The 16,655-nt window shown below is 39.4% G+C and overlaps 1 protein-coding gene across 14 annotated transcripts in view; it reads right to left on the reverse strand.

The window, feature by feature from the left end:
• The window catches only part of SUSD1 (sushi domain containing 1), a 258,157-nt gene that overhangs the window by 180,158 nt on the left and 61,344 nt on the right, over nt 1-16,655 (reverse strand). For 13 of the 14 annotated variants that reach the window (XR_006710319.1, XR_006710318.1, XR_006710320.1 and 10 more), the window contains 2 exons: nt 5,730-5,839; nt 931-1,123 (listed from right to left, as the gene is read on the reverse strand). Coding sequence is in view for 11 of the 14 variants with exons in the window: in XM_045469272.1 (XP_045325228.1) it covers nt 931-1,123; nt 5,730-5,839 (303 nt within the window). In the remaining 3 variants the exon portion in view is untranslated. The remainder of the gene's footprint in view (nt 1-930; nt 1,124-5,729; nt 5,840-16,655) is intronic. The other variant, XM_045469267.1, reaches the window with a different exon arrangement.

Raw genomic sequence — 16,655 nt, forward strand, 5'->3', positions numbered from 1 at the left:
TGGGATCGAGCCCTGCATCAGGCTCTGTGCTGTCACCACCGGAGCCTGCTTGGCATTCTCTCTCTCCCTCTCCCTCTGCCCCTTCCTCACTCTCTAGCTCTCTCTCTCTCTCTCAAAATAAATAAATTAAAAAAAAATTTTTTTAAATGGAGGTACAGTTCACACAACATGAAATTAACCACTTTCAAGTGTACAATTTAATGACATTTAGTAAGTTCACAATGTTGGGCAACCATCACATAATTCTGCTTTTCTTCCCTCAGAACAATGGTTAGTCTGGGAGAGAAGTATCAGGAAGGTAGGAGCAGGATCTACCCTATTCAACTGCATTCCTTCAAAGGTGGCAGCCTCTCCACCCATCAATTTGTCAAACCCAATGGATTAAAGAACAAAACAATTCTGTGACCCTCCCCACTAGTGAGAGCTGTGCAGTTGACACAGCTGGCCTTTATCTGGCTTCCTCACAAGGCCACATGGCCCTTTCCTAAGAAGCCTGACCTTCATTAGGCCACTGCTCTCTATGTCGGGTTCATATGCTCATACACAGTCTAGTCATAAGGCCTCTTTGTCCCGGCTCACATTCATGATCTCCTGGAATTTGGTTCTAGTTGTCCATATGGTCTACCCTTGGAGCTCAGCTATCTTCAAGTTTGGGTAAAAGACAGTAGACCTTACAGGTATCTTCAATCCATCACTGTCAGAGAGCCCTAAATAACACAGTCCATTCCTGATCTATACCCTCTAGGAGCCAGAACCCCTGTGGGAAAGGAGTAGGTGGTAAGATTCAGGCACTCTGAAGCCCAGAAAAAGTTGGTGGTCATTAGAAACAGAACCCAAGTCTCTTGCCTCCCAGAGGAGCATTCCCAACATTGTGTAATTCACATATTTCTCTTGTCCTGAGCCACAAAACAGAAAGACACACACACCCACCTGCTGGTGCAGTTGTCATTGTTATTTGCACTGAGTGCTGCTCAGAAGATCCCAGTAGAGTGATATTCACTGTGTAATCCGCTGCTGGGTACAGGTCTAAACACACTACTGGAGCTTGTTCCCTCGTTGTGAAGTTAAATGATGCGGCATGATAAAAATTATTCAGATACCACCTCTGACCCAGAACTTTAAACTGTCATGAGATTAAAATAAAGTGTTGCATTAAATTTCCTGTTGGCTTGCAGATATCTAGACTATAAGCAAAATGGAGACAAAGCAAGAAGTTCATTCTATTAGTCATCACCCACTTAGAATCATTTTTAATACCATAGTGAGCTAAACCAGGATGGACTTTACAAAGCTACCTTACCTATCCTATTCAACGTCCCCCTCAACCAGCTATAGGGCAGAGCTTAAAATGCATAACTGCATCTCACATGAACAAAACATAGGCTACCCTAAGGTAATCCATTGATATCCTCCCAGGTAAAGAAGATTGCACCGGAGGGGCACCTGGGTGGCTCAGTCAATCGAGTGTCTGACTTCAGCTCAAGTCATTATCTGACAGTGGGTTTGTGGGTTCAAGCCCCTCATTGGACTCCATGCTCAGAACCTGCTTGGGATTCTCTCTCTCTCCCTCTGTCTCTGCCCCAATCCCGCTCATGCTTTCTCTCTCAAAATGAATGAATAAACTTAAAAACATTTTTAAAAATACTTTAAAATTAAAAAAAAATACTTTACAAGACTGCACTGGAGCTAGTGGGCAAAATTCTTTTATTTTCATTCATAAAGAATCCATCGACAAGCTTCACAAAGCAGAATTTTTTAACTTTATGAGGACTCCTCCAAATTATGCATTCAAAGCAACTGTTCAATGGTCCTTCACTTGGTCCTTCCTATTAGAGCTCTGATAAAAGAGTGTTTGGTTCATGGATTCATCATGCACGCTGTTAACCCAATAATACCCTACCCACTGCCGACCCAAGATGCATGTATAATATAGGGATTTAAGAGGAAAAAAATATGTGAAGGTCCCAGAAGTAATATGATAAACCCTTGATCAGTGTGCTACAGCTGGACATCTTTGTGTTTAGTATTTCCTTTGATGCTCATGTCACTGGCTATACCACCCCCCATCCCTCCTCATCCCTTGCCAATCTTCCATAGTCATCCAGGACCCTGACACCAGGCGCTTTGGGAGATTCCTCTCTCCTCAATTCCTACCATTATCTTCGGTAACTTAAAGATCCTTATAAATAAGCCATCAAAACTTGGCCTCAGAGTTCCTTGAGCTCAATGTTATAAAGTTCCTTCACTCCACATTAGCTACTCATATCCATGGCCACATCCCAGACTGTGTCACGCTGAGTTGCTCCAAGATCTCACAAGCTCCTATCTTTCTGAACCACTTGCCCATTATTCCTCATCTCTCTCAAGAGAGAGATTTCTTCCCCCAAGATTTCCTCACTCAAGATCTTCTACCAATATTCTACCACCCCAGTCCTCGTCTTCCCCAACTCTCTGAGGTACCACTGTCTATCACTTCAATTATTCTCTTGTCCAGTACCCTCAATCCCCTTGCCCCTTGGTTCTCAATTCTACCCATTCTAGAAAATGCAAAACACAGTGGATCAATCCAGACACTTGACCACCAGTCCTACATTCAGGCTGCTGCCATCTGCTGGAGAAGACCTCACAACTATGGAGGTTGCATTTCTACACAGTCTCATCCTAAACTCCACGTGGTTTAGTCTACAGACAAAAAATTACTTTCTGGTTACAAATTTGAATCACACTGCATGCATGATTCTATACTGAAGTTATTTTATTTAAAAATATATTGTAGGGGCGCCTGGGTAGCTCAGTCAGTTGGGCGTCCGACTTCAGCTCAGGTCATGATCTCATGGCCCGTGAGTTCAAGCCCCACGTTGGGCTCTGTGCTGTCAGTTCAGAGCCTGGAGCTTTCTTTGGATTCTGTGTGTGTCTCTCTCTCTGCTCCTCCCCCACTCACACTCTATCAAAAAATTAATAAATGGTAAAAAAAAAATTTTTTTTAACATATATTGTAAAGACTGTCATTAATTCGTTCTCTAAATAGATATACAGAGCATACAGCATTGGGTATACAATGGCAAATAAGATAAGATCCTAACCTCAAGGAACTCACAGATGAGTATCTAGGCAAACAAAATACCCAGGGAGGGGGCACCTGGGTGGCTCAGTCAGTTGAGTATCTTTTCTCTTGACTCTGGCTCAGGTCATGATCTCAGGGTTTGTGAGTTCGAACCCCACATCAGGCTCTATCTGCACTGACAATGAAGTCTGCTTGGGATTCTCTCTCTCTCTCTCTCTCTCTCTCTCCCTCTCTCCCTCTCAAATAAATAAACATTTAAAAAGAACTTTTTTAAACACTGAGGGAGAAATGCTATAATACATGAGGCTGTAGGAGCACTCAGGAGGAACACCTCATCCTCCTCTTTAGGGATGGGGAAAAGCTTCCCTATCTTAATTATGGACCAGAGGAGAAATTAGCATTAACCAAGTGAGTTAGGGGGTAGGAAAAACTATTCAGAGATCAGGAACAGCGTTTGGGACAGGAAGTCAGCGAAGGTGTCCCACCAGGGTTGCTGACTGAGCTGAGTCTTGAGGATAAATAGGAGGCAGCCAGGTAGGATAAGGGAAGGAAGGACACTGCTGGTAGGAGGGTCACATACATGAAGACACAATGCAAAAGAACACAAGAAGCTAGTCAGGGAGTACGGGGCTTAGAGCTTATAGAACCAATGAGGCCTGAAGAAACTGATTTAGAACTTACCAGCATGGAGACAGTGAAGGAAATAAAGAGATTGGATAAGATGGCTCAAAGTGGGGTACAGAATGACGAGAGAATGGGCAAGGAACAACCTTGAGGGTAATCAGATTTAAGGGACAGGCAGAGGAAAGGAATCCTGGGAGGGAGAGACTGAGAGGGTCTCCAGTAGCAAATGCTGTCCAGTGTGAGGTAGAACCTATTTCATGTCTGCATAGTGGTCTATCAGATGAATGTATGATTCTCTACTTAACCAAATCCCTACTGATGAACATTTAAGTTGTTTCCAATTTCCCCTATTACAAATAAAGCTTCAGAGAACAGCGTAATCTTTCTGTATATGTCTGCATAATTAATTACAGTCCATTTCCAAAAATTTACTGATAGATGCTAACAAATAACTATTCTGGAAAAGTCATGACAGTTTCAGTGGCCAGCAGCTGTGGAGAACAGTATTCTATGCTCAAAGAAGAATCATGGTGTCTCATGGCTTAATTTGTTTTTCTTTTTTGGCTTACACTAACAGGTGTTCGTTTGCATTTTTATAATACATATATATTCTATACTGTCTTTGCAAACTGCCTTTATTGGGTGGGGGGTTGGTTTAGGGTTTTTTTTGTTGTTGTTGTTTTGAGAGAGAGTGCATGAGCAGGGTAGAGGGGCAGTAAGAGAGAGAGAGAGAGAGAGAGAGAGAGAGAGAGAATCTCAAGCAGGCCCCTCGCTCAGTGTGGAGCCCAACTCAGGGCTCAATCCCACGACCCTGGGATCATGACCTGAAACAAAATCAGGAGTCGGAAGCTCAACCAATTGAGCCATCCAGGAGGCCCTACACTGATTTTCTGACATCATCTGTATCTTAAATTAATGTTAATTTTATTTAAGTACTTGAATATATTTCTAGCCCCTGTAGTCTCCCTAATATAAAAATATGAATATTTTGTTCACCAGTTTAAAATCCTTCAGTGACTCCACAGAGACATCAAAATAAGATCCAAACTCCAAATTACAGGGCTGTTCACGATCTAGCCACTGCTTAGGTTTTTGCCTCATCTCTTGCTATTCTCCCTTGCTTTCTTTGTTCCCTAAGAGAACCATGTTCCCTAAAACTCAATATGCTACTCTACTGGCCCACGGTGTCCTTCTTCACCTTCATCCCACATCATTGTGGGATAAAAAAATGTTTAAAAACGGGGGGGGGGGGGGATTGTTGCCTGGGTGGCTCAGTCGGTCAAGCATCTGACTTGGGCTCAGGTCATGATCTCGCAGTTCGTGAATTCGAGCCCCGCATTGGGCTCTGTCCTGACAGCTCTGAGCCTGGAGCCTGCTTCAGATTCTGTGTCTCCTCCCTCTCTGCCCCTCCCCCGCTCATGCTTACTCACTCACTCATGCTCTCTCTCTCAAAAATAAATATTAAAAAAAAAAAAAAAAAAAAAAAAACACTTTACCTTAGTGTGACTTGAAAGTTACCTTAGTGTGACTGATACATTATATGGTTTTGGTAAATGGCTAATGAATTAATTAACTTTAATTTAATACTTAGTCTACTCTGCCAAATGACTTGCTAGGCACTAAAGATGACACAAAATAAAAACTCTCAGTTCCTACCTGAGTTTATTTATAATTTTGAGATGTGTTGACTTTTAAAAAGTCAAGTTAAATGGGGACCAATAGCCATGCAATGAGTTTCTTAAAGATCTGCAAGTATGAATTTGATGATAAAATAAGCTGTAATTATAAAATGCATAAAATAATAAAACATACACATGTGAAATACCAGACAGGGAAACCGATAGCAAGTCACCAAATACGGTGTCTTCCTCCAATTTAATCCCTCACTTGGCATCCATCTCACATCTCATATCCATCTCTAGAGACAAAAATCAAACTGTCTAGACGTTCATTTTTTAAATACTTTGGATCCTCACTTGGAGAGCACCCAAATTTTTAAGTGACACAGTACTTTGACAGACAGCATGAGAGATCTTCTTACTTGGTACGTTTGTTCTGATCCAGCTTTCCTAGGGCCCCTGCTCAGTTTCAAACAAGCTTCGCTGAATATTGAAATATTGAAAGTTGCATCATCTTCTGAGAGATCATCTTCTAAAAGATAAGACATGTGGACAGGTTGTATATCTTAGCAAAACATATCTTGGCTAAGTAACATTTGAAACGGACACCTTATAAAAGCCAACAGGGTGTTTAAAAGCAAGGGTATCACATTTGGCTTCAAGTCCTGGCTCCACAACTTCTTAATTGCATGACCTTAGCTAAGTCACTTAAGCCCTCCAAACCTCAGTGTCCTTCTTTGTGAAATCCAGTAATCTGACTTGCTTTTTCTTACATCACAGGCTATTGAGAGAATCAGATGAAATAATTCATATTTAAAAATCCATGTAAACTAATAGGGGGCCCCTCAGTGGCTCAGTCAGTTAAGCGTCTCACTCTTGATTTCAGCTCAGGTTATGGTCTCACGGTCCATGAAAGATCAAACCTCATGTCGGGCTCTGTGCTGACAGGAAGGAGCCTACTTGGGATCCTCTCTCCCCTTCTCTATCTGCCCCTCTCCTGCTTGCTCTCTTTCCCTCTCAAAATAAATAAACAAACATTAAAAAAATTAATCAATGTAATCTAATAAAGCTGTGATACTTTTAGAAAGTTGGATATCGGGGCGCCTGGGTGGCGCAGTCGGTTAAGCATCCGACTTCAGCCAGGTCACGATCTCGCGGTCCCTGAGTTCGAGCCCCGTGTCGGGCTCTGGGCTGATGGCTCAGAGCCTGGAGCCTGTTTCCGATTCTGTGTCTCCCTCTCTCTCTGCCCCTCCCCCGTTCATGCTCTGTCTCTCTCTGTCCCCAAAATAAATAAACGTTGAAAAAAAAAAAAAATTTAAAAAAAAAAAAAAAAAGAAAGTTGGATATCACTTGGATAGTCCATATGTAAAATGTCATGGAGGGAAATGTGTCAAAAGCTAGAAAGTCTGAGAATAAGGAAAAGATCAATAAAAGTCAAAGAGCATGGATTAGAACTCTCAGAGTGGGGGCTTCCTACCTAGAAGATGATCAGAAAGTAGATGGCCAGGCAAGATGTTTGCTTCATAGCAGGCAGTATTTCAAGAGCTATTCAGAGAACTAAGGCAGTAACATAATCAGAGAGCAGACTTATTTCAACCGCTGGTTTAAAAAAAAAAAAAGTAATTTCATACCTCCTCCAGTCTAATTTATTCCTTCAATGTTCTAGTTTCTTCACGTGTCATTGAGAGTGAAGAGGTTTGTTACTAATGAGTAAAAAACTCACAGGGACACCTGAGTGGCTTAGTCGGTTGAGCATCTGACTCCTGATTTTGGCTCAAGTCATGATCCCAGAGTCATGGGATCAAGCCCCATGTCCGGCTCTGTGCTGAGTGTGGAGCCTGCTTAAGATTCCCTCTCTCCCCCTCTGCCCCTCTACCCCATTTATGTGTTCTCCCTCACTCTCTCAAAACAAAAAACAAAAACAAAAAAACACCTTACAGAATGTCTAGGAATACCATGGCTAACTTGCAAGGAAAAGCAAGTTTCCTAACAAGCCAGTACATTTTTGTCAAATGAGAAAAAATTTAAATGTCTATCAGAAAGAAGAGGCTTTTTATAACTACCTAGAAAACTACATTTCTCCCATGAGAGTCTCTGCTACCTAAGAAGTAATAATGACAACAAATTATTCAAAATCAAAATTGCCCACAGCATTTTAGATATCACTCACACATGCAACACAAGGCAATTAGCTGGGAGAAAATATTCTTAGCTATAATTGGAAAATGTAAAACTATGGTTATGAGAGACAATTTGAAGACCTATCTATCACTTGTTCTCCCCTTTATCTTCACAACTTTTTAGCTGTTATTTATTTTTTTCAAAAAGTTTATTTATTTATTTTTAGAGAGCCAGAGTGCACAAGAGGGGGAGGGGCAGAGAGTGGGGTGGGGGGAGAGAAGATTCGAAGCAGGCTCTGTGCCAGCAGCAGTATCTGATGTGGGGCTCAAACTCACAAACTGTGAGATCATGACCTGAGCTGAAGTTGGACGCTTAGCCACCCAAACGCCCCTATTTATTTATTTATTTATTTATTTATTTATTTATTTATTTTTTAATTTTTTTTTTTCAACGTTTATTTATTTTTGGGACAGAGAGAGACAGAGCATGAACAGGGGAGGGGCAGAGAGAGAGAGGGAGACACAGAATCGGAAACAGGCTCCAGGCTCTGAGCCATCAGCCCAGAGCCTGACGCGGGGCTCGAACTCACGGACCGCGAGATCGTGACCTGGCTGAAGTCGGACGCTTAACCGACTGCGCCACCCAGGCGCCCCTATTTATTTATTTTTGAGGAAGAGAGGGAGCTTGAGCAGGGGAAGGTCAGAGAAAGAGGGAGAGAGAGAATCCCAAGCAGGCTCCTCGCTGTCAGTGCACAGCCCGACACAGGGCTCAAACTCACAACCCATGATGAGATGATGACCTGAGCTGAAATCGAGAGTTGGACACTTAACCCACTGAGCCGCCCAGGCTCAGATTTAAAGATTTTATAAGATCCTTTTAAAGATTTAATAAGGACATCAGAAGCAAAAATTGCTACGTGTGTGCATGATTTTGAGGCACGCCAAATATACGTACGTAAGGACTACCACACACAGTATATGTCTGTTCACAAACGGAACATAAAACAGAAGTACTGCCTGCAGAGTTCCCAGCTCAGTATGATTTCTCACTCACAGCCATCATAGTCTGAATTCAGGGGAAGATGGCAATGTGAACAAAGGCATCTGGCTCTCACTTCCCACCCCCAGTCCTGACAGAAGTGACTGAGAATAGTAAAAATGGGTCAAAATTTGCATCTGGGTTAGAAAGAAGGGTGGGTTGACATAAACAAGGCATAAACATGAAGATGTTTCTGCTTAGCACCGTGCGGAAGAGACCAGATGAAAGGAAGATACCGAGAGCTACTATGTGCCTTTGCCATCAAGCAAAGGGGCATGGCCTCAAAGTGTTCAAGGAAGGAACTGGAGAAGAAACTGGTGCCCACAGAGGTAGGGGCTAGAAGTAAGGACAGCAACAGGACACATAAGTGATGGATGCTCCACTTGGAACAATTTAGCCTCGTAGTTCCTGATCCTATCTGAACATCAGAATGGCCCAGACACAGATCTGAGGTGTGAATACACATCTGTATTTTGTTTTAATTCACCAGGCAATGCTGATAGGCAGCCAGGGTAAAAAGTAATATATACTACTATTACAACTACTAGTAGTAGTAATAATAATAATAGTCCTTCCTTAGCATACTGGAGACCAGTGACATGGAACGACTTCTACTTGGAGGCCCAGGGACCTGGAGGTCCTACCTGACAGAGAGCCTGTGTTGGCAGAAGGAGGGACTCAGTGCTCTCCTGCCTCTGTAGACCACAGCATCACAATGAAGTTGGACAACGGACACTGTCCAAGAGCACCAGTTTCACTAATCAAGACAGCGAAGTGCTCAGAAATAAAGCTCAAGCCAGTGGGCTTTCTCACAGCTAGTTGTTTCCTGAAGGATGCTGGATTATCCAATCAGCAGCAAATCCTTCAAGATGAGATGTGACAAAAGCACACACTAATATCATCCAATAAAAAGCAAAATGAGAGAGAATGCCATCCATTTTATTATGAGGGAAATATCAGACCTAGATAAAACTTTTATTACTTATTGTAATAAAGTAACAAGATTACTTATTGTAATCTAGAAAAAAATAAGTAATCTAGAAATAATCTAGAAAATAATCTAGAAGTAATCTAGAAAAATAAGTAATCTAGAAAAAAAAAAGCCTGTGAAACAATTCTACAAAGAGGCAAAGAATAAATATTCTTTGAAAAACAATTGGATTGCTTGGGTGGCTCAGTCAGTTAAGCATCTGACTCTTGATTTTAGCTCACTGATGATCTTGCGGCTCATGAGATCAAGCCCTGCATCAGGCTCTGCTTAGGATTCTCTCTCACTCTCTCTCTGCCCTTCTCCTCTTGCAGTTGCGCGCGCGCTCTCTCTCTCTCTCTCAAAAATAAATAAGTAAATATTTTAAAAATAAATAAATAAAAGTTTTAAAATATTGAGCAAAGTAATAGTATAATTAGGCAACATCTGTTTTGTACCTTCAGTAAAAAAATTTTAAAGATAGATTAAAATGGGATAAAGGATGAGTTAATAAGAGAATGCAATAGCAGAAAGGAAATTGGTTGAGTGGCAAAAAGAAAAAGAAAACATGGCTGACTCAGTCTGTAGGGCATGTGACTCTCAATCTAGGGACTCTCGATCTGGGGGGTTGTTGAGTTCAAGCCCCATGTTGGGCCTAGAGCTTACTTTAAAAAAAAAAAAAAAGGGAACTAGATGAGACAAGGAACAAAAGGAAATGCAAGTCCAACAACAGAATTTAAAGTGCATTAGAAATAGTGAAGGTCAAAAAAAAAAAAGAAAAGAAAAAAGAAATAGTGAAGGCCAGGGCGCCTGGGTGGGTCAGTCAGCTATGTGTCCGACTTCGGCTCAGGTCATGATCTCACGGTTGGTGAGTTCAAGCCCACATTAGGCTCTGAGCTGATGGTGTGGGGCCTGCTTGAGATTCTCCCTCTCTCCCTGCCCCCTGCTTGCACTCTCTCTGTCCTTCTCAAAAATAAGTAATAAATTAAAAAAAAAAAACTTTTAAAAAATAAACAAAGATACATGTTTAAAATGATTAAAAATAAGAAGCTGGCAGTAAAATGCTGTATTAAGCCAATAACATAAGGGAAGCAAGAGGGGAAGGAAAAAAAGGAAGTACAGAATGCTAAATTCTTTATTCAGGAAGAAATTAACATTATTTCAGAACACTGGTAATCAGAAAAAAAATATACATTCAAATAGGATTTTGTTTTTTAATGTGTAACATAGAATAAAAACAAAATCTATACTCTCTGAATCACTGAAGAAGAAATTTATGTAGCAAAAAGATAGAAAACAATGGACATAGCAAAGCAACATAAAGAAGAAAAAAAAATTAAGATGACAGAAGAAAGGAAAATCACATTACAAAGAACACTAAATGTAAATAAATTGCTTAACTTATCTACTTAAAAACAAAACTCTTCTCAGGGTGCCTGGGTGGCTCAGCTAGTTAAGTGTCTGACTTCCGCTCAGGTCATGATCTCATGATTTGTGGGTTTGAGCCCTGCATCGGGCCCTCTGCTGTCAGTGCAGAGCCTGCTTCGGACTTCTGTCTCCCTCTCTGCCCTTCCCCTGCTCATGCTCTATCTCTTTCTCTCAAAATAAATATATAAACATTAAAAAAAAATGTTTGTAAAGATTCAATTAAAAAAAAACAAAAAGCTTTTCTCAAGAAGGCTCACAGTATATGCTGCTTCCTAGAGTACATCTACAGCAATGTTATTCAGACAGCTTTTAAGAACAAAAGTGTTTAGAATATGGGAATGGGGAAACAAGTGAAGGGGATTAAGAGTACACTAATCATGTGAGCGCCTGGGTGGCTCAGTCAGTTAAGTGTCCGACTTTGGCTCAGGTCATGATCTTGTGGTTCACAAGTTTGAGCCCCGCACAGGGCTCGGTACTGACAGCTCAGAGCCTGGAGCCTGCTTCAGGTTCTGTGTCTCCCTCTCTCTTTGCCCCTCCTGTGTTTGCACTCGGTCTCTCTCTCTCTCAAAAAAAAATAAAAACATTAAAATTTTTTTTTAAAAACAGTTATCATGATGAACACTGAGTCATGCATGGAACTTCTGAATCACTATATTGTACACCTGAAACTGATATAACACTGTACATTAACTACACGAAAATTAAAATTTTTCTTATTAAAAAGGAACAACAGTGAACAAAAACATATTATGCAAATAGATACACAAAGAAATCAAGAAAACCAGTATTGTTATCAAACTATATTCCAAGGCAAAAAATATTATACAGGTTAAAATAAGCCATTTATTACTAATGAAAGTTAGAATCTGCAATTAAGACATAAATATCATAACATCAAAATGTGTGAAAGAAAACAATTAGGATTTCTGAGAGAAACTGAGAAAAATGGCGATCCAAGTAACCAAAAACCAATAATACAACAAAAAATAGAAGATCTGAATAACTTTATTAATAAAGTTGACTGAAGACCAGATCTTACTCTACTCACAAGCAAACATTATCACAAAACTTTCCCAAATAATAAGCCCCAAGAAAATGTCAATAAGTCCCCCCCAAAAAATACCAAAATGTAATAAAACTAGAAATTAACAACAAAGTTAAATGTTAAAAAAAAAAAAAAGAAAATCTGCCACTTGTATAATTCACTTATAATTAATCCTTCAGTCAATGGGGAAATCAAAATAGCAATTATGTAATGCTTTGAAAGTAAACATAAAGATGGGGCGCTTGGGTGGCGCAGTCGGTTGAGCGTCCGACTTCAGCCAGGTCACAATCTCGCGGTCCGGGAGTTCGAGACCCGTGTCAGGCTCTGGGCTGATGCCTCGGAGCCTGGAGCCTGTTTCCGATTCTGTGTCTCCCTCTCTCTCTGCCCCTCCCCCGTTCATGCTCTGTCTCTCTCTGTCCCAAAAATAAATAAACGTTGAAAAAAAAAAAAAGTAAACATAAAGAGAACATATATTAACACACTCAAAACATTTCTTCAACCAAAGAGAAAATCAATCAAAGAGAAAATCAGAATCACAATTATATCATGCCTAGAAAGTAAGGATAAAGAGAATATGTATCAGCATCTAAGGAATTCTACCAATGCTCAAGTTCAGAAGCATTAAAGACTTTTATGCTCAAACAGGAAAAAATGGAAATATGTTGAATTATACATTCAGTGGAAGAATTTCTTAATAGAACAATATACAACCAACTTAAGAGAATCAAGGAGAAAGAAATAATAAAACTAAGGGGAGAAATTAATGACATAGAAAAAGAAACACTTAAAAAACCAAGAGTTTATTCTTCAGGGAAAGGAACAGTAATAAAACAGACAACTCAAGCTAAGCTAATCAATTTTTGAGAGAAAACCCAAATTAGGAATCAAAATAACCTGGGGTTATATAACCTGTAACCCCAGAGGAATTGTCAGTAAATATTCCATATGACATTCCACTGATATACTTAAAATCTCAACCATACTCTTTTAGGAAAATACAAATAATGAAAATTGACTGAAGGGGGCGCTGGGGAGGCTCAGTCAGTTACATGTCCGACTCTTGATTTCAATTCAGGTCATGATTTCATGGTTCAGTTCATCAGTTCGAGCCCTGAGTCAGGCTCTGTGCTGACAATATGAAGAATACTTGGGATTCTCTATCTCCCTCTCTTTCTGCCCCTCCCTACTCGTTGGCACTCTCTGTCTCTCTCTCAAAAATAAATAGGGGCACCTGAGTGGCTCAGTCAGTTAAGCATCTCTTGGTTTCAGCTAAGGTCATGATCTCATGGTTCATGGGTTCAAGCCCCACCTCAGGCTTTGCACTGACAGCATGCAGAGCCTGTTTGGAATTCTCTCTCTTCTCTCTCTCTGCCCTTCTCCCTGCTTTCACATGAGCTTCCTCTCTCTCTCTCTCTCTCTCTCTCAAAATAAATAAACTAAAAAAAATTTTTTTAAATAAAAAACTAAACTTTTTTTAAAAATTAAAAAAAATTGAAGAAATTATAGGAAACATAAACAGATTTTTTTAAAAAGTCATAGCAGAAATTAACAAAGTTATCAAAGAATTATCTCCCAAAAGGGATAAAACCTAACGATCTCAAGAGAAAATGTGTCCAACTTTAGAGGAAGGCAAAATTCCAAAGTGATACAAACTTTTCTAGAGCATAAAAAATATGGAAGACTTCCCAATTCATTTTAAGAGAACTAGCATGAAGCTTATAATGAGATCAGATCACCAAATGTGCAGGATCTAAAGGAAGAGAATGGCAAATCTTTACAACAGTGCATATATGAACAGAAAAGATAAAACTTAAGTAATATTGAGTAAATGTAGAAATGTACTTTTTCCCAGTTGGGATGCCTCCATATAACCCAATTCTCACTAGACTAACTTGCAAATTTAATCCAATTCCACTTAAAATTTCAGGCAGAGGAAAGAGATCTGGAGACATTTAAATACTCAGCCATGGTCACCTAACTCTTCAATGCAGAGTTAAAATGCAAACCACATCTGTCTGACCCTACAGACCATCTTTTTCTTGGAGACAAATTACCTTGTAGAGGTAACTGGGTATTAGTAAAAACAGCTGACACTGAACAGCAAGCTGTCATTTTGACTAAATAATGACACACGAGTTTGAAGTCTTTTCAATAAGACCTATTCCCTAGAAAAACTAAAACTATAAAACAAGTAACAAAACGTCAGTAAATACATACCTATCAATAATTACTTTGAATGTAAATGGACTAAATGCTCCAATCAATAGATATAGGGTGAGAGAAGAGATTAAACAACAATACCCATCTATATGCTGCCTACAAGAGACTCATTTCAGACGTATAGACACCTGCAGATTGAAAGCAAGGGGGTGGAGAAACATCTATCACACAAATAGACGTCAAAAGAAAGCTGAAGTAGCAATACTTAAAATGGAAAAAGACTTTAAAACAAAGACTGTAAAAAGAGACAAAGAAGGACACTTTGTAATAATAAAGGGGACAATCCTACAAGACAATAGATCAATTGTAAGTATTTATGCACCCAACATGAAAGCACTCAATACATAAACCAGTTAATAACAAACATAAAGGAACTAATCAATAGTAGTACAATAATAGGAGGGGACTTTAACATCCCACTTACATCAATGAACAGATCGTTCATACAGAAAATCAACAAGGAAAAAGCGGCTTTGAATGATATACTGGAACAGATGGATTTAACATATATTCAGAATATTCCATCCTAAAACAGCAGAATACACATTCTTTGCAAGTGCACATGGAACATTCTCCAGAATAGACCATATAACAGTCCACAAAACAAGTCTCAACAAATTCAAAATGACAGAAGCTGTACCATGCATCTTTTCTGACCACAGCGCTATGAAATGAGAAATCAACCACAAAAAGCAAATTTGGAAAGGGTACAAATACATGGAGGTTAAATAACATGCTACTAAACAATGAATGGGTCCACCAAGAAATCAAAGAAAACAAAAATTACATGGAAATAAATAAAAATGAAAACATAATGACCCCAAATCTTTGGGATGCAGGAAAGCAATTCTAAGAGGCAAGATTATAATAATACAGTCCTACCTCAAGAAGCAAGAAAAATCTCACATAAACAACCTAAGTCCTAAAGGTGCTAGAAAAAGAGCAACAAACAAAACCTAAACCCAGAAGGAAATAATAAAGATTAGAGTAGAAGTAAATGATATAGAAACCAAAAAACAATAGAACAGAACAATGAAAGCTGGTTCTTTGTAAAGATCAACAAAATTGATAAACCTATAGCCAGACCGTTCCCCGCCCCCAAAAAAAAGAGAGAGAAAGAGAGAGAGGACTCAAATAAACAAAACCACAAATGAGAGAGAAGAAATAACAATCAACACCAGAGAAATACAAACTCTTGTAAGAGAATATTAGGAAAACTATATGTCAATAAACTGGACAACCTAGAAGAAATGGATACATTCCTAGAAACATATAATCTACCAAAACTGAAACAGGAATAAATAGAAAATTTGAACAGACCAATAACCAGCCAAGAAATTAAATCAGTAATCAATAAACTCCCAACAAACAAAAGTCCAGGACCAGATGGCTTCACAGGTGAATTCTACTGAACATTTAAAGAAGAGTCAATACCCATTCCTCTCAAACTATTCCAAAAAATAGAAGAGGGAGGAAAAGTTCCAAATTAATTCTATTAGGCCAGTATCATCTTGATACCAAAGCCAGATAAAGACACCACAAAAGAAAGAGAACTACAGGTCAATATCTCTGATGAACATGGATGCAAAAACCCTCAAGAAAATACTAGCAGGGGCGCCTGGGTGGCGCAGTCGGTTGGGCGTCCGACTTCAGCCAGGTCACGATCTCGCGGTCCGTGAGTTCGAGCCCCGCGTCAGGCTCTGGGCTGATGGCTCAGAGCCTGGAGCCTGTTTCGATTCTGTGTCTCCCTCTCTCTCTGCCCCTCCCCCATTCATGCTCTGTCTCTCTCTGTCCCAAAAATAAATAAACGTTGAAAAAAAAAAAAATTAAAAAAAAAAGAAAATACTAGCAAATGAATTGAACAATGCATTAAAAAAAATCATTCACCACAAACAAGTGGGATTTATTCCTGGGATGCAAAAGTGGCTCAATATTCACAAATCAATCAACATGATACATCACATCAATAAGAGAACGTATAAGAACCATATGATCATTTCAATAGATGCAGAAAAAGTATTTGACAAAGTACAACATCTACTCATGATAAAAAAACCCACAGCAAAGTAGGTTTAGAGGGAACATACCTCAACATAATACAGGCCACGTATGAAAAACCCACAGCTAACATCATCCTTAATGGGGAAACACTGAGAGCTTTTCCCCTAATGTCAAGAACAAGATAAGGATGTTCACTCTCAACACTTTGATTCAACATAATACTTAAAGTCCTAGCCACAACAATCAGACAAAAAGAAATAAAAGGCATCCAAATTGGTAACAAAGAAGTAAAACTTTCACTATTTACAGATGACATGATACTACATATAGAAAACCCTAAAAACTCCACCAAAAAACTACTAGAACTGATAAATTCAGCAAAGTCACAGGATACAAAATCAACGTACAGAAATCTTTTGCACCAATAATGAAGCAGCAGGAAGACAAATTAAGAAAACAATCCTATTTACAATTCCATGAAAAACAATAAAATACCTAGGACTAAACATAACCAAAGAGGTGAAAGAA

The sequence above is a fragment of the Leopardus geoffroyi genome, chromosome D4, assembly GCF_018350155.1.
Source record: "Leopardus geoffroyi isolate Oge1 chromosome D4, O.geoffroyi_Oge1_pat1.0, whole genome shotgun sequence".
In the NCBI taxonomy this organism is placed as follows: domain Eukaryota; kingdom Metazoa; phylum Chordata; class Mammalia; order Carnivora; family Felidae; genus Leopardus; species Leopardus geoffroyi.